Source organism: Stenella coeruleoalba, assembly GCF_951394435.1.
Source record: "Stenella coeruleoalba genome assembly, chromosome: 11".
NCBI classification, from domain to species: domain Eukaryota; kingdom Metazoa; phylum Chordata; class Mammalia; order Artiodactyla; family Delphinidae; genus Stenella; species Stenella coeruleoalba.
Window position 1 is genome coordinate 98239776 of NC_137157.1, and position 21145 is coordinate 98260920.

A 21145-nucleotide genomic window follows, 5' to 3' on the forward strand; every position below is an offset into this window, starting at 1 on the left:
CCTGGACTACACAAGAGAGGCTCCGCAGCTGTCATAGTGAGACAGAAGGGAGAGGATAAATAATTAGTGCTCGTGACTCTTACTCACTCTCCCTGGCTCCTTCACACATATGTCGCCCGCCCCCCTGAGAACTCTCATCTCTCTCCCTCCCTTCTCGTATCTATCTCTTCTCTGTCTCCTCCTCCCTGTGTTGTTCAAAATAACTAGGCATAGATATCATAGAATGAAATCATTAGACACTGCCCTGGGGGAAGGGAGTGTTTTCAGAGTGGTTAATAGAAGACAGGTGTTACATGTTATGCTCACATGTAATTAATTGATAGCTCAGAGAGCTCTGTTACACACTGTTCTTCTTGTGTTCAACATGTTTACCAATGGCATGAATTAAGGGAGATATGGAAGAATATTTTGTAGTAATAAAAAAAAATGGTCCATCCATAGAGAAGATACAACAAATATAAACCTGTATGTGCCAAACATCATAGCAAAACACGAAAAGCAGAAACTTAGAAAAACAAAGAAAATTTGATAAAAACAAGACTTTAAAAGCGTTTTAAAAGTTTAAAAGACTTCAACAAACTTATCTCAAATTTGACATATCAGTCAAGCAAAAAGCACATCAGAGCTTCCCTGGTGGCGCAGTGGTTGAGAGTCCGCCTGCCGATGCAGGGGACACGGGTTCGTGCCCCGGTCCGGGAAGATCCCACATGCCGCGGAGCGGCTGGGCCCGTGAGCCATGGCCGCTGAGCCTGCGCGTCCGGAGCCTGTGCTCCGCAACGGGAGAGGCCACAACAGTGAGAGGCCTGTGTACCGCAAAACAAACAAACAAACAAAAAAAGCACATCAAATATACAAAGTGTTTGAAACCATCAACCAGCAAGCTTGATTTAAGAGATGAATGGGGAGTTGTGTGCCTTGCAGTAGAATACACATTCTTGTTATAGAACTTATGTAAAAATTGACAATATGGGGATACAAAGGAAAGGCTAATAGATTCCAAAAAGTAATCCCTTACCAATAAAGTTTCTTACTATAATACAATAAAACTAGAAACCAACAGTTTATATATTTTTTAAAATGCTCTTCCTTTTTTTCTTTTTAAAAATATATTTATGTATTTTATTTATTTGGCTTCACTGGATCTTCGTCATGGCACACGGGAGCTTTAGTTGTGGCATGTGGACTCCTTAGTTGCAGCATGGGGGCTCTTTAGTTGCAGCATGCGGGATCTAGTTCCCTGACAAGGGATCAAACCCAGGCCCCCTGCACTGGGAGCTCGGAGTCTTAACCACTGGACCACCAGAGTAGTCCCTAAAATGCTCTTCTAAGTAAATCTCAGATAAATTAACTAATCAAAACCAACATTATAGGTTATTTAGATTACATTATGATTGAAAACTTTAAGTATCAACAGAATTTGGAAGGTCATTGGATACACTGGGCCACCAGTTGGGATCCATTAAGATAGTGACAGTTGAGAAAGATGGACTGAATCTAACAGGCATAAAATCTAACAGAATTACATTTGAGATCTTGCCCAAATCCAAAACACCAATGGCCAAAGCACAAGGTGGGAGAGATATGATTCAGTCACACCATCTTTTTCTTTGTTTTTTAAATTAATTAATTTATTTTTGGCTGCTTTGGGTCTCGTTGCTGTGCACGGGCTTTCTCTAGTTGTAACAAGTGGGCTTCTCGTTGTGGTGGCTTGTCTTTGCTGTGGAGCACAAGCTCTAGGTGCATGGGCTTCAGTAGTTGTGGCACACGGGCTCAGTAGTTGTGGCTCATGGGCTTGGTTGCTCCGTGGCATATGGGATCTTCCGGGACCAGGGCTTGAACCCACGTCCTCTGCCTTAGCAGGCGGATTCTTAACCGCTGTGCTACCAGGGAAGTCCCTCAGTCGCACCATCTTTAAAACAAAAACCATCACTCTGCCATCAAGTTTCGAGGTTTTAGTCGACAAATGGGTTCAGCGTTCATCAACTATGTGATGTGACTGCCCAGAAAAGTGAATGTGCTCTTAGGCTGCACGAATAGGTAGGCAGCAGCTAGAGCGAGAGAGATCTAATCTGCACCGACCAGCCCTCATACACTGGGCATTCAGCTTGCGACTCTATGGCTTGAGAAAGCTCAGTTAGAGCCCGTTCAGAGAAGAGTAAAGGGGATGGTGAAGGGACTTCCAAAAGAAAACTTCCATGTGAGACATGGCTGGAGGAAGTGGAGAAGCATGACCGCAACCCAAGGCTACTCCTTGACGTCTTAATGCTGTTTTAAAATATATGAAGGGTTATTACACAGAGGCAGGATAAGGTCATAGAAAGACACATGTCTATGAGCCAGAATAGTCCATAGATGAAAGAGCTGCTTAGAGATCCAGCATTCCCTCTCCCTGGAGGTGTTCTAACCCAGGCTGGGTAAATACTTGCTGGAGATACTGTGGTGAGGATTTTAACACTGGAAAAATAGGTGGTTGGATCAGACAAGCCTTCCAACCCCGAAATTCTTCAATTCCCCTGGAATCTGGTATTTCCTGCCATGTGGTCCACCCATGGACTTCTGAGTCTGGTATCCAAAGTCTTAAATTTATTTCTTGCAGATTTTCAGCATTAACATTTTGAGCACAGGCCCTGTGGGTGACATCAATGTTTGAGTGTTCGTAACCTAGTGAAGACAGCATAAACCGAAAAGAAAGAGTAGTTCAGGACTTTGACATGTTCAAATGAAGACATACGGTGTCCTCCGAGGCCAGAGAAGGGCGTCAGTGCGTTGGAACGGACTCATGAGAAGACTTCAAAGTCTGTGTTTGTGTGCGTCAGGCAATCTGAGTGGTTTTAGAAATAGTGGCAACAAAGGGGTGTATAATAAGCAAACATAATCCGTTGCCTCTTTCCTCTGATGGCAGAACGTGGTGAGCCCGGCTGGAGCACCGTAAGCCATACGCCCAGATATTTTTTTTTTTTTTTGCGGTACGCGGGCCTCTCACTGTTGTGGCCTCTCCCGCTGCGGAGCACAGGCTCCGGACGCGCAGGCTCAGCGGCCATGGCTCACGGGCCCAGCCACTCCGCGGCATGTGGGATCTTCCCGGACCGGGGCACGAACCCGCGTCCCCTGCATCGGCAGGCGGACTCTCAACCACTGCGCCACCAGGGAAGCCCTGCCCAGGTGTTTTGAGAGTGTCTCTAGCCATTGTTTCTCCCAGAAAAATAATTTCTCTGCAGCTCCTGCTCACACACAGCCTGCATCTTGAATGGATCTCGCTCCGACGGGAGGTTTGATTGACTAAGCTTCCTGTTCTCCATCTTGCTGATTGCTTCTGACCCTTTCCAAACCTAGCAACCCTTTTATTCTTGAAACAAAGACCCTCCTCCCCTTGGGGAGTGTTAGCCCTTGCCCCCCGCAGCCCATGATAATAATTACGATAATAAATAATCCCTTACATCCATTTAGGACTTTGCAGTTCAAATACCTTGCACACCTGCTCTCTCGTTTGGTCATCGAGATGATGCTGGGAGGAACCGGGGGTACAGGTGCTACTTTGGGATCGGAGGAGGTCTTCTGCCCTCTGAGCTGGTTTGGTGATGGGAGTGGTATGCACAGCGCCTTAATGATCTCATCGCCGGGGCTCGGGTGTCCGGCCCTGGGTCAGGGCTCATCCTCTGAAGACATTCAGGCCTCGGCAGCCTCCCGGGATGCTGGCCGGTTTTGTTCAAGAGCGTCTGCAAAGAAGGAGCTCCATGTCTGATCCAGTGTGGGCGCAGGATCGCGGATGCCCGCCGGCATCCCAGGACTTCTTTGTGGTGGGCGCATCCTTCGTGTTGAGGGCTGGGAGCAGATGCCATTCAGAGGCTACATCTCTCTTCCCCCCATTTGTTTGTTTGTAGCAATTTGCAAAATTACTTCACGACTAACAGACTGACATGTGAGCATGAGAAGCATAGAGTTTATTAATTTAATCCAATAAAACTTCAAGTTAATATAACACATTTAATGATAGTGTGGAATTAATGCTCTGCATGGTTATTAGGCCTAAACGGGACACAGCTTATGTGCCTGACTGTAACTAGTATTGTTTTAGCAGCGTCAAATCCATTTTTAAGTTTTTCTCATATCACTTTATTAGTTCCCTGGTGCTTATATAGCTGGAATCACTGTCTCTAAAGTTTTCCTGGATACCGTTTACCTCGTAGCATTGGAATTTCTTCCAGCACAGGAAGACCACTCCAGGCACCAGGGGAAGACCATCTCTGTTTCTGAAATTTCCTTTCCACTGTATCATTTCTGTCCCTGAGGTGTCCCTATGCAACAGCAGGAACCTCGGCTCCTTATTTCCTGCCAAGGTTTTCTTGTAATTGTCATGGGCTAGCTAAGAACCAAAGTAACAATCCAAACATTTGTCATTTACGAAGAAGAGAGTTCTCACTCTTCACCAGAAAGGCGTTTGTTACTCCTGGGCTGGGAAGCCCAGTGGTGAACACAGAGCCTTGGCTTGGAGGAGTCTTGGAGAGCTGTGTCCTCTTGCGGAGCACACCCTGGGCCAGTGCCACACTCACTCAGAGTCGGGTTTGTGGTCTTGGGGATACAACCAAGAAAGGGAACTCAGACAGGTGAGTGACCTTGACCGTGCAGACCCACACCGCTTCCCTCGTCTGGGTCAGTTGTGTGGTTTCTGTGGAACTGGAAGGATGCCAGTCAAAATGGCGGCCTGTGCATGTGGTGCACAGGTAGCGAGTGAGGGAGGGGCAGCCTATGGGCTGTGGTGCAGCCTTGGGCGGGGGGGGAGGCCTGGCGCTGGACTGGAGTCCCGGGGGACTTGGGCTTACAGGGAGGTGGGACTTTGAATGACGGAAGGCTCAGGGGAATGAATGCTTTCCTATCCTTGATGTTTTCTTCCGAAATCTCTCTGGTACCTCTCAGAACCGAGAACCAGGGCTGTTTGTTCAATTTTAAAAGCCTCCTTTGTTGAATAAAGAACAAGGGCGCGCCAGCATTTGAGTTTAGAATGCCAGGTGCCAGAATTGGCAGTAGGTGTGTATATTGCAGGTTCAAACCAGCCCTGGAGAGCTATGACGTAAGCCTGCTGGCTGGAGCCTAGAGTTTCCTTAACAGGACAGAGGGCAGGGAGCGAGGGGCAGAGAGGGCCTTCCATGCCCGGTCAGAGAAGAGGTGTAGAGGTGCAACCCCCTGGGAATGTCACATGTGATCGTCTCCAGTCTTGGTTCGAATGCTAATACCTGGTCCTTCCCGTTTGAACTTGGGGGAGTACTTGAAGGAGGATCTATCACTGGGAGAGAAAGAGGAGCCGTCCCGGGGTGACCCACAAACCTTGTCCCCAGAGCCGCATCTGTCCTCATCTCCATGTAGGAGCAGAGAGGCCAGCTACGTACTTCCTGTCCTGCGGGGCTCGTCGGAGTAGGAGGGGACGCTGAGAACCCAGCGTGTCACTGTTGCCATCAGCACTTACCCAGCCTCACCCTTCCCATGGCCCGGTGCCGAGATGGGTGAGCCCTTGGACAGGTGTGGCCCCCTTCCTTTCTAGGGGTGTCGTGATGGTGGTAGTGGTCGCCACCATGGAACCTTTTGAGATCCTATGAGAAATGAGGGTCACGCAAAGTTCAGCACATAGTTTCCAGGAGAGTACAGTTCAGGTGGTACTGATGGAACCAGGTAGAGAGAAAGTGCCCAAAGTGGGAAACAGATACACCAAGAAACCAAGCAGAAAAGAAGCCCACACCGCACACCTTTATGCTGTCAACAAGCGTATAGGGGTCAGTGGGCAATAGGACGGTGAGTGTCACAGAGGCTGCGTGGATGGGTGCTGAGATAAAGCAGAGGACAGGAAGGTGGAGCCGGGGATGCCTGGGAGGGACAGCTGGGAGACAGGAGGATGAGAGGGTCCTGCTGGGCCCCAGTGGTCAGCTGATCCTGGGGAGCTGACCCTGCAGCCTTGGCTGACCCGGCCGCCATGGTCGCCCACGCCACCCAGAGCTCCACTGGGGGATAAAGGCGTCTTATCACGCTCTCTTTTTGTCACCTGTGCAGGAAAAGTGCTGCCTATGATGAAGAGATCCAGCACCTCTACGAGGAGATGGAACGGCAAATCAAAAGCGAGGAAGAGCAGTTTCTCCTGAAGGCAAGAGTCCGTTCCCGGGGCTTGGCTCTGCGGGCCAGGCTGCAGTACCACCTGCTCTGAGCATGCCCTCTCCCCAGCCCCGGATCTCAGATTGCAGTGCCCCATGGCACTGTTGATTTCCTGTTTCCCTGCTTTGTTTATTTTTTTCAAGGCCGTTGTCACCTTCAAATATGGCATATGATTTCCCGGGTTATTTTTATTGATTGTGGTCTGTCTCGTCCTACTAAGATGTAAGCCCCAAAGAGCAGGGATCTTTACCTTTACGTGCTAATGTACCCTCAGCACTTCCACCGTGCTTGGAGCACAGCAGGCAGGCGTTCAACAAGGAGTTGTTGAATCAGTGAATGAATGAACAAGGAATCAGTGCAGAGAAGGATGCAGGGGCTTTACCAGCTGAAGCAGCCTGAAGCCTGGCTCGACGCTGGCTGCCCCCGAGACCTCCACGGCAAGCCTGCATGAACGCGGCAGCCCGTGCCACTCCACGCCCAGCAGCTCCCCTAAGGGGACCCTTGTTAGAGCCGATGCTTCCCATCCTTTCCCCTTGGAAGCCTAGAAATTTTAATTCCCAAGACAACTCAAGTGCCACTCTTCTCGAATTCCACGGGGGAAAATGTAAAACTCACATTCCTGCTCTCAGTCAGGCACTCAGCCTTCCACCAAGCCCCGCCGTTTGTCTTGGGAGCTCAGAACTGGTGAAATCCCTTCCTGTTCCAGGCTAAGCAGGATCCTTTCGGGGAACATATTCGTCAGACGGAGCTACAGGAAACTCCCTCTCATCCATTTTCGGATTATCCACTTGTTGGGTTCTCAGCGGAAAAGTCTTGGATTTGAAAGGTGGCCTCCTGTCTTAGTTCGGGCCATTACAAAAATATCATAACCTGGGTGACTTATAAGCAACATTCATTCATCTCTCACGGCTTTGGAGGCCGGAAGTCCAAGATCAGGGTGCCAGCGTGGTCGGGTTCAGGTAACAGCCCTGTCCCGGGTTGCAGGCTGCCAACTTCTCTGTGCCCTCACGTGGGCAAGCTGGCTCTCTGGGGTATCGGACAAGGGCACTAATCCCACTCTGGTGGGCTCTGCCCTCATGACCTAATCACCTCCCAAAGAGCCCACCTCCTTGGGGTTAAGTTTCAACGTATGAATTTGAACAGAGACCCCATCACCGGCTTGCGGAGCCGCTGTCACATCACTTCCCTGCTCCTTAAGGCAGGTGGGTCCAAACCAGCGTTTCACTTCATGCTGCCCATTATCCACACCAGGGCCCCGTTTCTTATCAGAGATGCCCTTCCAGCTGAGAGGGCGTCAGAATGCTTTCCAGAAAAAGCCGGTTGTGTTCTCCACCCAGAGCCCTCTGGAGGCTGGGCAGTATTTCCAGACCTCCCTCTCGCCTTCATTTTTAGAGCGCTAATGCATCCTGGCTGACCCCGCCCTCCCCCGACTTCCAGCCTTAGTGAAGGCGAACAGAACAGGCAGAGAGAACACGCATCTCCTCACCGAGCAGACCCTACGGGGGTGGGGGGGCTTCCGGGAGCCTCAGCCTTACCCGCCCCCCCCCCGCATCCCCTGCAATGTAGACCCGCTCCCTTTACCCCAGTGGCTTTGTGCACAGAGGGGCCGAGTTCTGGCGGGGGGGCGGCATTCGGCCCCCTCCCCCCCACCATGACTACAAGTCAAAGGTCATAGCTAAGGAAAGATGCTGCTTCCAGAAGCAATAGGTGGGTCAACGCCTGGGGACTGGAACGGAAAGAGGTCGGGGCGGGGGTGGAAATTCCAGGGCAAACCTGCCCCAGTTGGGGGGTCTGACCCCGCTGCCGCACCCCACCCCCCAGCCCGGCTTCTCCCTTCTCAAGGCCTCTGAGGCCCAAACGCCTTTTAGGCTCAGCGCTGCGATGTATGCTGTTTGCGTACGCGTGGGAGCCGTGAACACGTGTTCGGCCACGCTGTGAAGCCTTGGGGCACGCAGGCGTGGCCTGGCCACCGTGTGAGGCTGGTGGTCCGCAGTTCATGACAGCGTGAGAGGCTGCACCCTCTGGCCAGGGCTTGGCGCTCGGCATCCCACTGGCCGTGACCCCCTCAGCACTCTGTGCCCGGCAGGGCCGCTAAGACACTCCGTCTGGTCTTTGTGGGGCTGCCGGCATCAGCTGGGGGTCCTGGAGCTGCTCGCCCCACCCCCAGCCAGTGGGGTGGACAAGATTCCCTGCAGCAAACGTTGGGAGCAGAGGCTGCCTGGTCATACCCTGCCTCCACCGTCAGGTGTGGCCGACACGAGGACGGTCGCGGGCTCCCCCCGAGCCCCGCTGACCTGTCCAAAATGGGCAGAGAGGGCTTCCCTGGTGGCGCAGTGGTTGAGAGTCCGCCTGCCGATGCAGGGGACGCGGGTTCGTGCCCCGGACGTGCCGCGGAGCGGCTGGGCCCGTCAGCCATGGCCGCTGAGCCTGCGCGTCCAGAGCCTGTGCTCCGCAACGGGAGAGGCCACAACAGTGAGAGGCCCGCGTACCGCAAAAAAAAAAAAAAAAAAAAAGTAGGCTGAGGAACGAGGTGGCGTCCCCAGATGAGGGGCTGAGGAAGAGCCCTGGGCTTTGACGGGGGCTGCTGTCCCCTCACCTTGCTGCTTCCAGACAGGGCTGCCCCCAGGGCTGCGTCTCACCACTGTCCTCCTTGGGGAGGTGTCGTTCCGCGGCACGGAAGGCCCGCGGGGCTCCTGTGGTGGGTTACATGGAGGCTGTGACGCTTTCTCCTCTTCCTACCTGGCCTGCGCCGCGGCCATGCCTCGGACAAGCAGAGAGCATGTTTCCCAAGAAACAGCGACATGGAAGGAAAAAGCAGGGAGGCTGGGCAAGGCAAGGGCTGGACCCCGAGTCTCCCGCTGCCCACTCAGGGCCCTTACACCAGATCAGGCTCTGGTGAGTGTCAGGCATCCTGCCAGCTACACACTTTCCTCTTTGTCCCACGACCAGGCCCCTTCCCACTTGCATCACTGGGGTCTCCGCATCCCTGAGTGGGGAAGGCCGGTTCTAGGGCAGGAGGGAGGGGCTGTGGAGCTCACGAGAGAGACCCTCCCCGGGACTTGGGAGCCCTCCGTCCCAGCGGGGACACAGCGAGGGCGTAGACCCACCTGAAGGAGGAAGAAGTGGGGCCCCTGTGTTTTCAGAGGGAGGGCAGTTTAAAGGATTGAATGACTGCGCCCAACATGGACAGAATATCCCAGCCGGAAGGACAGTCCATCTTCCAGTGGACAGACAGGAGCCTGAGGCCTGAGATTCCAGCTCAGCCCCTGTTCTGTTCCCCGTTCGGTACCCGCCCACTAACCGACGCTGCCTCTCTCGTGAGAGGCAGTCATCCGACGTGTCATACGTGGTGGGAGCTGGCGTCGTGCACACTCTCCATCCGCCAGGGCAGGCGGGTGACCAAAGCCCTGGGATGTTGTGGGAAGACCCCAAAGGATGGGCGGGCCCCTCCCTGCTGTTGAGCAGGTTCAAGGTGGGGGGAAAAAAGTCTCCCTCCCGGTGCATCTGGGCCTCACGTGTCCTTCTTCCTGGCTTGGCAGGACACAGAGAGGTTCCAGGCGTGCAGTCAGGAGCTGGAACAGAAGCTGTTCTCCAAGGAGCAGGAACTGGAGCGGCTCATCCAGAAGCAGAAGCGGGTATGTTCGTGTCCATGTCCTCAGAGCACCTGTTCTGCACTCCATCCCCTCCTCTGGCGCTTGCCCGCTTTCCCTGCCGTTCACTTAAGGATTTTTTTTCTTAAATCTGAGAAGAACCATTTAGTTGTACAAAAGAGAGCATCTGAAATCACAGGTGATCCCAAGATAAAGCCTTTACTCTCCAATGCCTGGTGTTTAACTTGGAAAAAATGCCAAGAATTCTCCCAAGTACCCTCCGCAGGCGTTGTGGTATAATTATGCCCAGGAGCCGCCAGAATGCCAAATCGTTACTTTGTTTCCTGCATCCTGTATGAGAGATAAGGGGGATGCTGCGGTACAGGGGTCACAGACACTGATATCTGGGGGGAGGCTGCAGACTGTGATGTCTTCCTGCCAGGAGGGCCAGGGGTGCCTCCAGCTGTCTTCCTGTGTGCCCGTACAAGGTGCGTCAGCCTCCTTTGGGACAGTTCCTGTCACCCCGCAGGGTGGATGCAGACACCAGATGCGCCCCTGGTGCACCTGAGTCCCCAGAGACAGGCTGGGTGGTGTCCCAGGGTCCACCCACTGTGGCTGGGAGTGCATGGCTCAGGACCCCAGGGAGATGGGTTACCTAGGCAAACCTCGCGCCCGCAGCCTCGTCTCCAAAGCAAGGGGCTCGTAGGAGAGAGAGGCCCGGATGCCGCTTGGCCTCCTGTTTTGTTTTGTCTGGTGCTGGAAGGCATCCAGCCCTGGACAGACGCAGAGACATTGGTTCCATTTGAATAGAAAGGGATATTTTTAGCAGCACATTAAAATACACTTGAAGACACCCCCATGCTAAGGCTGGAGACGGTTCCAGTCCTCTGAGTACCCAACCTGTAGATTTCGGTTTCTCTCCTGCAGCAAGACGCTCTCACTGCCAGCTGCCTCCCCCTCCCCCACCCCCACCCCCGCCCTGCACAGTGTACCTGGCTTCTCCTCCTCTCTTTCCTCTTCACTATTATGCATTAAGTTCTTACCAATTAGATTTATCCCTCCAATGAATGATTGCCACTCGACTTAATTACTGCATGCTTGCCTGATTACTCAGGGGCCTCTTGAGAGTCACACACAATTCCTTGTTGTCGCTTCCTTCTTCGCTGACTGGCCACATTCATTAAACTGAATTTATCCTTCCTGCCTCCAGAAGTGTGTGCGTGTGCATTAAGGGGCAGGACAAAGCTGACTGAGGCTTGAGGGCAGTGAGGGGCAGTAGCATGGGTTCCCGCTCACCAGGTGGAGGAAGCAAGGCGCGGCTGGGAAAGGCCAGCCTGATGGGGGGGCGGAGCTCGCTCATCGCTCCCCTCTGCACAACGCCCCCGTTCCTTTCCAGCTGGAAGGCCAGTGCACCGCCCTGCACAACGACAAGCACGAAACCAAGGCTGAGAACACCAAGCTGAAACTCACCAACCAGGAGCTGGCTGGGGAGTTGGAGCGGACATCCTGGGAGCTGCAGGATGCCCAGCAGCAGCTGGAAAGCCTCCAGCAAGAGGCCCGAAAACTCCACCAGGAGAAGGAGATGTGAGTGTCACCCTTGTGCCCTCCAGATCCGTCCCCCGCTGTGAGCGTGTTAGCCCGCCCCCCAGACCCTTCTCCTTGCTCATAACATGGGGATGGGGCTCCTTGGTCCCTGGGACCTCTTCTAACCTTCTAGGATTCTGAGACTGTGAAGCAGACCAGTTCTGTGCCGAGCACTCCCTAGGATTGATGAGAAACGTACAGCCTCATTCTCAGACAATGTATTATGTGATTAGAAAGACGTTATCCAGCCAACAAATAGGGGGCAGTCTGGGGGAAAATCCTGAGGGAGTGGAACGACCAGACAGTGACTGTCATGGTTCGGAGACCTGGGAGAACAGGGTGGGCCAGGAAGACTTCTGAGGTCAGCATGTAGTTCGACAGGGCGTGTGACAGTGCCCTGGACGCTTCACCCCAGCTCTGCCCATTTTTTTCCTTCCTCCTTTTCCTTCCTTTTTCAGCCTTCCTCTGTGTGGGCCCTGTGTGGGCAGCCCCACATCTCTGGGGACTGGTTTGCTGATAAACTAGGTGTCCAGCCATTGGGTTCAGGTGCCCCTGGGAACAGTCCCAGGCTGGGTCTGCACCTGACCCAGAGAAGTCAGTGAGGAATCGGTCTCAGGAGTGTTAGGCTTTGAGAACAAGGGCTCTCTGAGGCCCCGGAATCTCACTTGCTTATCTGTTCACCCACGTACCAGTGCATTCACTGCCGGGTTCACATCAGCAACATTTGTTGAAAGCTACTCAGTGCTTTCAACACTGTCTTGGGCACTCAGCGTACCTCACTTACGTCGAAAATCTGACATTATCTCATTTGACCTTCTCAGCACCCTGATGTGCCAGGTACCATTGTTATCAACTCTAATTTATGCATGAGGAAACTGAGGTTCAGAGGTGTTAAGTACCTGTCCTGAGACGCTAAGTGCTGGACACACGCTGCTGACTCCCCACAGTGACAAATGAGTCAGCCGGGAAACTGTGCCCAGGACCAGGACTGGCCACCCTTCACTCACTCGTTTGTTCGAGGACTCATGTAGTCATTCTGCAGAACCTGGGTGCCTGGTCCTGGGTGAGGGAAGGTATAAAGTCTGATTTCAAAAACAGGGCAGTCTTACCAATGCTTGACGTTTACCTGTGTTGACTCTCTTTGTTCAAAAGCCCTGACTGTCTGATGGCTGGCCAATCGTCGGTGCCTCAACCTAAATCAAATTGTTCTGCTGGGGCTGCCCTGGTGGCGCAGTGGTTGGGAGTCCGCCTGCCGATGCAGGGGACGCGGGTTCGTGCCCCGGTCCGGGAAGATCCCACGTGCCGCGGAGCGGCAGGGCCCGTGAGCCATGGCCGCTGGGCCTGCGCGTCCGGAGCCTGTGCTCCGCAACGGGAGGGGCCACAACAGTGAGAGGCCCGCGTACCGCAAAAAAAAAAAAAAAAAAAAAATTGTTCTGCTATCTGCCTCACGTATGATGTCCTGTACTGTTTGGGAATGATCTAGAGTGAGAGGGAGGGGATGTGTTTGGATTTGGAGTTTTACCCTAGGAAGACATCTCCAGTTGCAAAAGATATGTCTTCCCAAGCAGCTGACTAAAATCAACCCCTCCATTCAAGGCTTGGATGCCCGGCGGAAGGACAGTATATTTCATTGTAAACAAGCAAAATCGGTCCCTCCCCGTTGAGATCAGGTCAACCAGTGCTTAACTTTATATACAGAATTAAGGAGTCAGGCTCTTAAAATTCAATCAAGTCCTGAAGGCGACAAACATCTGAAAGGCACAGGCATGAGAACCGCAAATGGAAATGAGCACCGGAGCCGGCGCAACGAATCACAGCGTGAGGATTAAAATCTTTCTGAAGTCTTATCTTAATTAAGCAAGCCAGACACACAATCTCTGGAGGCTGGGAATTGAAAAAGAGGGAAGGAGGGTTAGGAGCGAGAGATAAATGAGTCCAGAACCTTCGCGACTTTGTTTCAATAAGAAGCTTGCAGCAGCTGTGCAGCTGGGGAACCTGCTAGAGCCCGGGAGAGCGTGTGTCGTCCAGAGCGGCCCGGAGAGAAGGGCAGGGAGAGGCTTAGCTTGTCCTCCATAGAGCAGGATCCCAGACCAGCAGAGCCGACAGGACCTTTGTGCTGGAAGCCACCCCTTCATTTCACAAATGGAAAACAAGCTCAGAGAGGGGTAGTGAGCAACCCGCAGCCACCCAGCTAGTTAGTGTCAGAAAAGAAGGTCAGAGCCTTGTCCTCCTGATACCCTGTGCTTCCCCGATGATGTCCAGCTGCCGGATGCTGCTGGGAGGGGGGAGAGTGGGCCTCTAGATCAACAGACCCTGTCATGTATCAGCTGGAGTTCTGAATGGACAAAATGAATTTTCCTGTTCTCTGAAGATGCCCAAGGAAGGAGAACTAGATTTTAAAATCAGATAAAGAAGGAGCAGTCGAGCCGGGGAGACAATATAAAGATGAAGGTCGGCTGGAAGGCAACACCGCTATTTTGTTAATTAACTTGTATCTGGGGGAGAGGTGGTTTATGACAAGGCGTGAAATGTGGCAGAAAGAGGTTTGCCCCCCACCCCTGACTCCCAGCCTCCCGTCACCCAGAGGGCACCAGTCCTGGCTCCTTCCAGAGTGTTCTGTACATGTGCGCGTGCACACACACACACACACACCCACGCACACACACACACACGCACACACACAGACCCCCACACACACAGACACACAGACACACACACACAGACACACTCAGAGACACAGACACAGATACACAGACACAGACACACACACTCACACAGAGACACAGACACAGATACACAGAGACAGACACACACACTCACACAGACACACTCACACAGAGACACACACACTCAGACACACACGCAGACACACACCCACGCACACACACAGACCCCCCCCACACACACAGACACACACACACAGACACACTCAGAGACACAGACATAGATACACAGACACATAGACACACTCAGAGACACACACACTCAGACACACACGAACACACACAGAGACAGAGACACACACAGGCACAGACACACAGAGACACACAGAGACACACACTCACACACACACACACACACTCTTTACAAAGCGACAGCACACACAGTTCTACATTCGCCTGCATTTTCCACTGACGGATCCTTTGGAGAACGCTCCATATTTCTTTCTTTCTCATAAAAACCCAGCCAACAGCCCTTCGCTCCAGCAGCCAGAAACCTCTCACCAGTTACCACCGCAAAATGGCAAGTTCTGTGCCCTTCGCTTCACCTGTTAGCCAGACGTAAACTTGTGGAACATCTAGGTTAGAAGGACTTTCAAGGTCATTTTAGTCAAATATCCAAGTGTCTTTTTTTTTTGCAGAAATGCTTTTCTATTTGTTAACACAAAAAATCTATCTGAATGTACATATGTGTGCATGTTTAGACAGATGTGTGGCTACTAGACAAACAGATGTAGGTTTGCACCGATGCATACCAAGTATGTGTGTGTAGTTGTGTGTGTGTGCACGGTGCCAAGGTCCCTGGTGCCTTGTAAGCAGGGCCAGAGGAGGCTTGGACTGAGGTCCTCTTGGTTGTGGAGGAACTGGCCACTCGGTCAGACACTGTGAGGACCCATTAGGTTAGGTCTCCGGTGTGAGTGTCTGTCCTCAGCGGGGAAAGCCCTCTGCTTTCGGCTGCCCCAGGAAGAAGCAGGACCCGGGATGGGGGTGGCGGAGCCCCAAAGCCCGACGCAGGTAACCTGAGCTCCCAGGGCGCCAGGCTGCGACCAGACAGCTGTGCTCACCTGGTGCCCTTCGGAGCAGAGTCCCAGATGGCGTTTAGGGACCCAGATTGGATAATAGGGAAGACATTGTTTTCCCTCCAGTTAACATTAAATATAATTGGTAATAAAATGTTGGGAGTTTGCAGCTCTGCAGGAGCCAGAGAAGTTCTGTTACTGAATAAGCACTGTCTGAGGTGAACTTGGTATTTGAGACAGTTTGTTACTGTCGCGAAGTGACTTTATAATTCTGCTATAAAGGGGGAAACCCCACAGATACCGCTCAAGGAATAAGGCGATTGCGAGTTCTGTGGCCCCAGCAAGCTCGTGGTGACGTGGATGGGCTTTGCCAGGGGACCGTCCTTACGCAGCTCAGCCTGCGCACAGTCAAGGCAGCCCTGACGGCCCGTGGCAGTGACGCATTTACTAGGCTGTGGCTTGGAAATACGGGACCCTTTGCCGTAAGTTTGGGGGAGATTTAAAATCTCTGAACTGTGGTGCAGAGCACAGAGGGAAGGATGGAAGCAGAACTGTGCAGTTAAGCAAGGTTTATTTTCCAACATCACCCCATTCTGCTTTTTTTTTTTTTTTTTTCGGTACGCGGGCCTCTCACTGCTGTGGCCTCTCCCGTTGCGGACCACAGGCTCCGGACGCTCAGGCTCAGCAGCCATGGCTCACGGGCCCAGCTGCTCCGCGTCACGTGGGATCCTCCCGGACCGGGGCACGAACCCGTGTCCCCTGCATCGGCAGGCGGACTCCCAACCACTGCGCCACCAGGGAAGCCCTGCTTTATTCTTTTCCTTTCTTCTCTGAGTGGTGCTGGCTTCCTCCTAAACGCCCCTCCCCCTCCAGCTCTCTTCCTCCCTCCATCCCTGCCATCTGCCCTCCCCGCCCCTCCGTTAGCCCTCTCTCTTTTTTCTCTTCCCACTGCTGTTTGTTGACTGCACCTCCAAGCCAGCCACCGAGTCGAGGATACAGATGTAAACAAGGCACACACAGCCCCCTGCCTCGCAGCCTGCGTTGCCCTCCAGCCACGCTGTGTACGTCTCAGCTTCTCTCTCCCCTTCCTCAAAACTCCTGTGGTGGACACGCTCACACTGTGATGTAAATGACGGATTATGATTGATACATTAAATCTCTGCTTTGTAGCTAGAGATAAGAAATTTTAGTCAAAGAAATGAATGTGCAACAGTGGAAATTCCAGATCTCCGGGAACAGATTGGAGACTGTTGGGGGAAAGTGGGGAAGGAAAGATAGGTCTTCAATAGCTCCTGCATACAAACTAAACCAGCATGGGGGGGGACGGGGGGAGGGAGAAACACCAGCTCTGCTCTCACCCTCCGAGGCTGGGCTGGAGAAGAGTATTGATTCTGATTCCCTGACCTCTGGTGGGGGCGGGGCAGGACCACTGGGAGCCTGAGAAAACAGTGCAGTTATCATCAAGCTGTATCCTTGGGACAGGGAGTTGGGGGTCTAGATTAGGACCCTGGCTCAGTCCTGGGTTGCCAGGGAGAGTTATCAAACCTACTTGACTATCTGTGTCTATAAAACAGGGATCGGGCTTCCCTGGTGGCGCAGTGGTTGAGAGTCCGCCTGCCAATGCAGGCAACACAGGTTCGTGCCCCGGTCCGGGAAGATCCCACATGCCGCGGAGTGGCTGGGCCCGTGAGCCATGGCCGCTGAGCCTGCGCGTCCGGAGCCTGTGCTCTGCAACGGGAGAGGCCGCGACAGTGAGAGGCCCACGTACCACAAAAAAACCCCCCAAAAAACAGGGATCATTTCACCTTCCAAATAGAGTGTCTGAGATGACTTGGTGAGACCTGGCTATAAGGCCTGCACGAGGCCGTGCTCTCCAGAGGAAGGCCAGCCCAGGCACCACCTTCCGGGTCCAACTTCATCACTGCCTCGTGCCCTGGTAGCACCCCCTCCCGCCACATGTCACTCATCACTGCCATCTTGCATCCCCTGCAGGGAAGTGTACCGCGTCACGGAGAGTCTGCAGCGGGAGAAGTCAGGGCTCCTGAAACAGCTGGATTTCCTAAGGTGCGTCCGCATCCCAGAGCCTTGGGGGGGAAGGGGCACCCCCAGAGTCTCCCCTGCCTGCTGAGGGAGCACCCACATTTCCCTGGTCCCCAACATACTGTTGGACACCTGAGCACCACCTCTCCATTACGTTTGGTCCATTTACACAGGTGCCCAGCCCCCTCTCCAGTTTGTACCTCTGCAGGCAGGCACTGCCTCCTCCTGCTTGGTACCTGGCACGGTACTTGCTCAGGTAGGAGGAGAACTGAGTTTATGGAACATCTAGTCCATGCCAGAGGTAGTATCTCCTTCATCTTCAACAAAACCTGGGAAGTAGGGCAGCTGTTAATACAGGGGTTAGCCATCAAGGAAGCAGATATCAGAGCGATGGAGTAATTTACCGGAGTGACCCGGACGCTCGCGGCCAGAGCCGGAACTGAGTCCCCAGCTGGCTGGCGCTCTTTACTCTGCCGTGTTCTGTTCATGTTTGTTGAATGAGTAAGTGAGTCACAAACAGAGCAGCAAGAAGGGCGTTCGGAGAGTCCTCAGCCTGTTACACTACCTGTAGATTCAAAGCTCACTGGTTTGGTTTGGATTATCCCCCCCCCCCAAAAACAACCAAACGCAAACAGGTGTGGGGAAAATGGAATGTTCAATTTGCCTCTGAGCTTTCTAAGTTACTATACTTGCTGCCTGTCAAACACCTCTTGGGGAATAGTGATGAAATTTGGGTCCTGATTTTTAAAGTGCAGGTGGGTTTGAATTGGGTACCTTTCGAAGGTTTTTAGGTTGTTTTTTTTTTTTAATTTGAAAGCAAGTTAAGATCACTGCATCTGGCATCTTTGATGCCACCAAATAGAAAAGTTCTTCAAACTGAATGCATTTCAGATTTGTTTCCCTCAAGATGTGATTCCAAAGGCCAGGGAGATGGAAGTGGTTCTTAGGGGCCAAGTTTTAATCCCTGTGAGAGAAGGTGTGGATTCTCAGGAAGGCTTTAGTGAAGGCAGAGAATAAGATGTACAAGAACGAGTTTGGTTGGGTTTTTTCCCTTTTTTCTATTGTACTTAGAAAAAAATACAGAGGCAGATTCAGTGTGAAGGCGCAGGGGAGGATGACGAGGCAGCACTCTGCCAACACTTGGGGGTCTTTTTCATGGAGACCAGCGTCTGTGCAGAATCCCAGCTTGAACCTTGCTGTGCTGTCACCTGGTCCCCGAGCCAGCCGGGGAGAGCCCGGATGTGGCGGGAGAGCCCATGGCAGACTCTTCCTCCACAGTGAGATCTCCGGGTAGAGACAGAGAGCCGGGGGAAATGGGCATCAGGGAGAGACAGAGAGAGCTGGGAGCAGGTGGGGTGGGAGGACAGCGGGAATTGTTGCGGGGGGGGGATCGGGACCATGGCCGGGGTGTGACCCAGCGGCGAGGGGCTGCCGTCCTAAGGGAAATGGGGGCACGTGGAAGCAGTTTCAGGGCGCTTGGTAGGAACGTGCACTTTGGAGCTGGATCTGGTTCCGGACTCAGCCCAGCCCCTCATCACCTGTGCAACCTTGAGCAGTGGTCAACAACCTGGACATGGCTGTGTCGCAGGCTTCCTGGGAGAATTGGGTGACTGGTGTGCGGCCGTCGCTACAGAGCCGTGCCACGAAGGACAGAGGACACATGTGCAGAGCAGAACGTTCCCTTGCCTATCGGAGCCTCTGCATGGAGATGCTCCAGGAGACAAGAGACGCAGGCGCGGCTCCCCAACTTCCCAAGGAGTTGTTTCCATTTACACTCGGCCGCCTCCATCTCCCAGCCTCGCATTCTCAACCCTCCACCAGGCTTTTTCTCCCCCTATTCCACCGAACGTGGACCCAATGACCTCCACGTTGCTTAAAATATGGGCCAGTTCTCAGGGCCCCATCCTTGTCCCCAGCACATCACCCTTAGCCCAGCGTTTCTAGGGCTCCTTTTAAAACCTGAGTCAGGTCAGGACACTCCTCGGCCAAAGCCCACCCCCCATGGCTTCATATCTCATTGGGATGAATTCAGAGTTCTGACAGTGGCCCACAGGCAGGGGATGGCAGGTCCCCTCCTCCCCCATCTTTCCTCTGACCTCACTCTGAGCATCCGCTCCCTCGTTTCCATTCCACTGGTTGCACACCACGTGTCTCCCAAGCCCAGTCCCTGCCCTTGCCGTTCCCTCTGCCTGTGGCGCTCTCCCCCATCCCTGCTGGGCTCTCTCCTCCGCACCCTTTAAGCCTCTGCTCAGATGCCACCTCCTCAGTGAGGTCTTCCCTGACCACCCTCCATCTCTGGCCCTCTTTATGCCACTTCTTCCCCGCTTTATTTTTCTCAATAGCAATGAAATACAAATGCCCTGGGGGCAGGAACTTTTTCTTCCATTCCTTGGTGTAGCCCTGACAGCTGGAGCAGTGCCGGGCACACAGTGTGGGCTCAGGGAGACACATGTGGCATGCAGCCACACGTGCACTCATGAATGAAAGGTTTGGGGGGGGGGCACAGCAAGTTCAAGGCGGAGCTGGAACACCTGGTCAGCTCTGTGGAAGGCTCCGTTCATGATCAGATGGACCAATGCAGGATCCTGAAGGGCCCTGGGTGTCACAAGGCCATTCTGTGTATCCCCCTGCCTCTGACCTGACTTATACACAATTACCCTTAGCCACAATCACTAAGGGAAGCGGTTCCGCGCCCTCCCCGGGCCTTCCATGCCCGGCCTTCCTCTGCACCCATCTGACCGTCAAACCAATGCTATTGGATCTGTTGACTGCAAGCCCCATGTTTGAATAGATTCCCCTTTTCCATCCACAGGGAAAGGAACAAGCATCTTCGGGATGAACGGGACATATGTTTTCAGGTAATGGGCCAGTGCCCCCTCCCCTGGGGGAAGACGAAGACTGGGGTCCAGTGGCAGCCAGACCTGCGCTGGGACTGGCCCAAGAAGATTCTAGGCTTGGAATCTGGTCCCTCCTTTGTGTGGGCAGGACGGTGGCATAAGATTTTTTGAAAATAGTAAAAATTCAGGTTGACCTATAGGGTCATAGTGTGTTAATTTCCCGTGAAGTGACACACTTTCCTCTTGGCATCACGAGACCAGGATACTTGGGAGGGTCCCACATTTCTTGGATGTAGAAATGATCGTACCATCCATGAGACGGTGCAGTTGAAATGGCACCATGACTTTTAAACCAAAATGCTCAGTTTTTTTCTTCATTAACATGTTGATCGCTTGATGAAAATTTTTCATTTTTACACACTGTCGTAGAAAGAATTAAAAATGTATATTTCGGGCTTCCCTGGTGGCGCAGTGGTTGAGAGTCCGCCTGCCGATGCAGGGGACCCGGGTTCGTGCCCCGGTCCGGGAAGATCCCACATGCCGCGGGGCGGCTGGGCCCACGAGCCATGGCCGCTGAGCCTGCACGTCCGGAGCCTGTGCTCCGCAATGAAGAGGCCACAGCGGTGAGAGGCCCGCATACCGCAAAAAAAAAAAGTATACTTCACCATTTACATAGTTGATTTTATGTACAATTTTTTTACCCTATGGGGACCGATGCTTCTCTGACCCTGACTGCCACAGTTACATACTTTCCCAAATAGCACGAAAATCCTGTATTTATTTAAAGAATCTCACTTCCGGCTGTGTTAAACAGAATCTAGGATTTCTCATTCCCCTAACATCCTCCCCTTTAGACCGTAGCTGTGGAAGCCGTGAAGGGAAGGAAAAGGCGGGCAGGATGGATTGATGTGACATTCTGATTTTCAGGATTATCGCACGGTGAATTTCACGTGTGTCCTCGGGCAAATCGTTAGCCTCCTTGGGCCATGACCCCCATTATCACATGAGGAAGGAGATTCTCTATCCTTTTTTCCATACTGTAGGGATTTTTGTGCGTGTGAAAAACTCTTGGAAAGGAAGGTCTTGCGCTGGACTCTCAGCTGTTCAGTGCCCTAAATGTGGTCAGTACACGGCAGCTAGTTTGCCCCGGATTCGGTGCAACCTAGTTTAGAAGTGCAGATCCTTTAGGGACCTTGTACATCACAATGTCTTTTCTA

The 21145-nt window shown here is 53.0% G+C and overlaps 1 protein-coding gene across 1 annotated transcript in view; it reads left to right on the forward strand.

Annotated features, from left to right (window-relative positions):
* The window catches only part of CRACR2A (calcium release activated channel regulator 2A), a 103364-nt gene that overhangs the window by 56043 nt on the left and 26176 nt on the right, over positions 1 to 21145 (forward strand). Inside the window, exons 6-10 of the mRNA XM_079937702.1 lie at positions 6040 to 6130; positions 9678 to 9773; positions 11125 to 11312; positions 17044 to 17115; positions 19904 to 19949. Coding sequence (XP_079793828.1) covers positions 6040 to 6130; positions 9678 to 9773; positions 11125 to 11312; positions 17044 to 17115; positions 19904 to 19949 — 493 coding nt within the window. The remainder of the gene's footprint in view (positions 1 to 6039; positions 6131 to 9677; positions 9774 to 11124; positions 11313 to 17043; positions 17116 to 19903; positions 19950 to 21145) is intronic.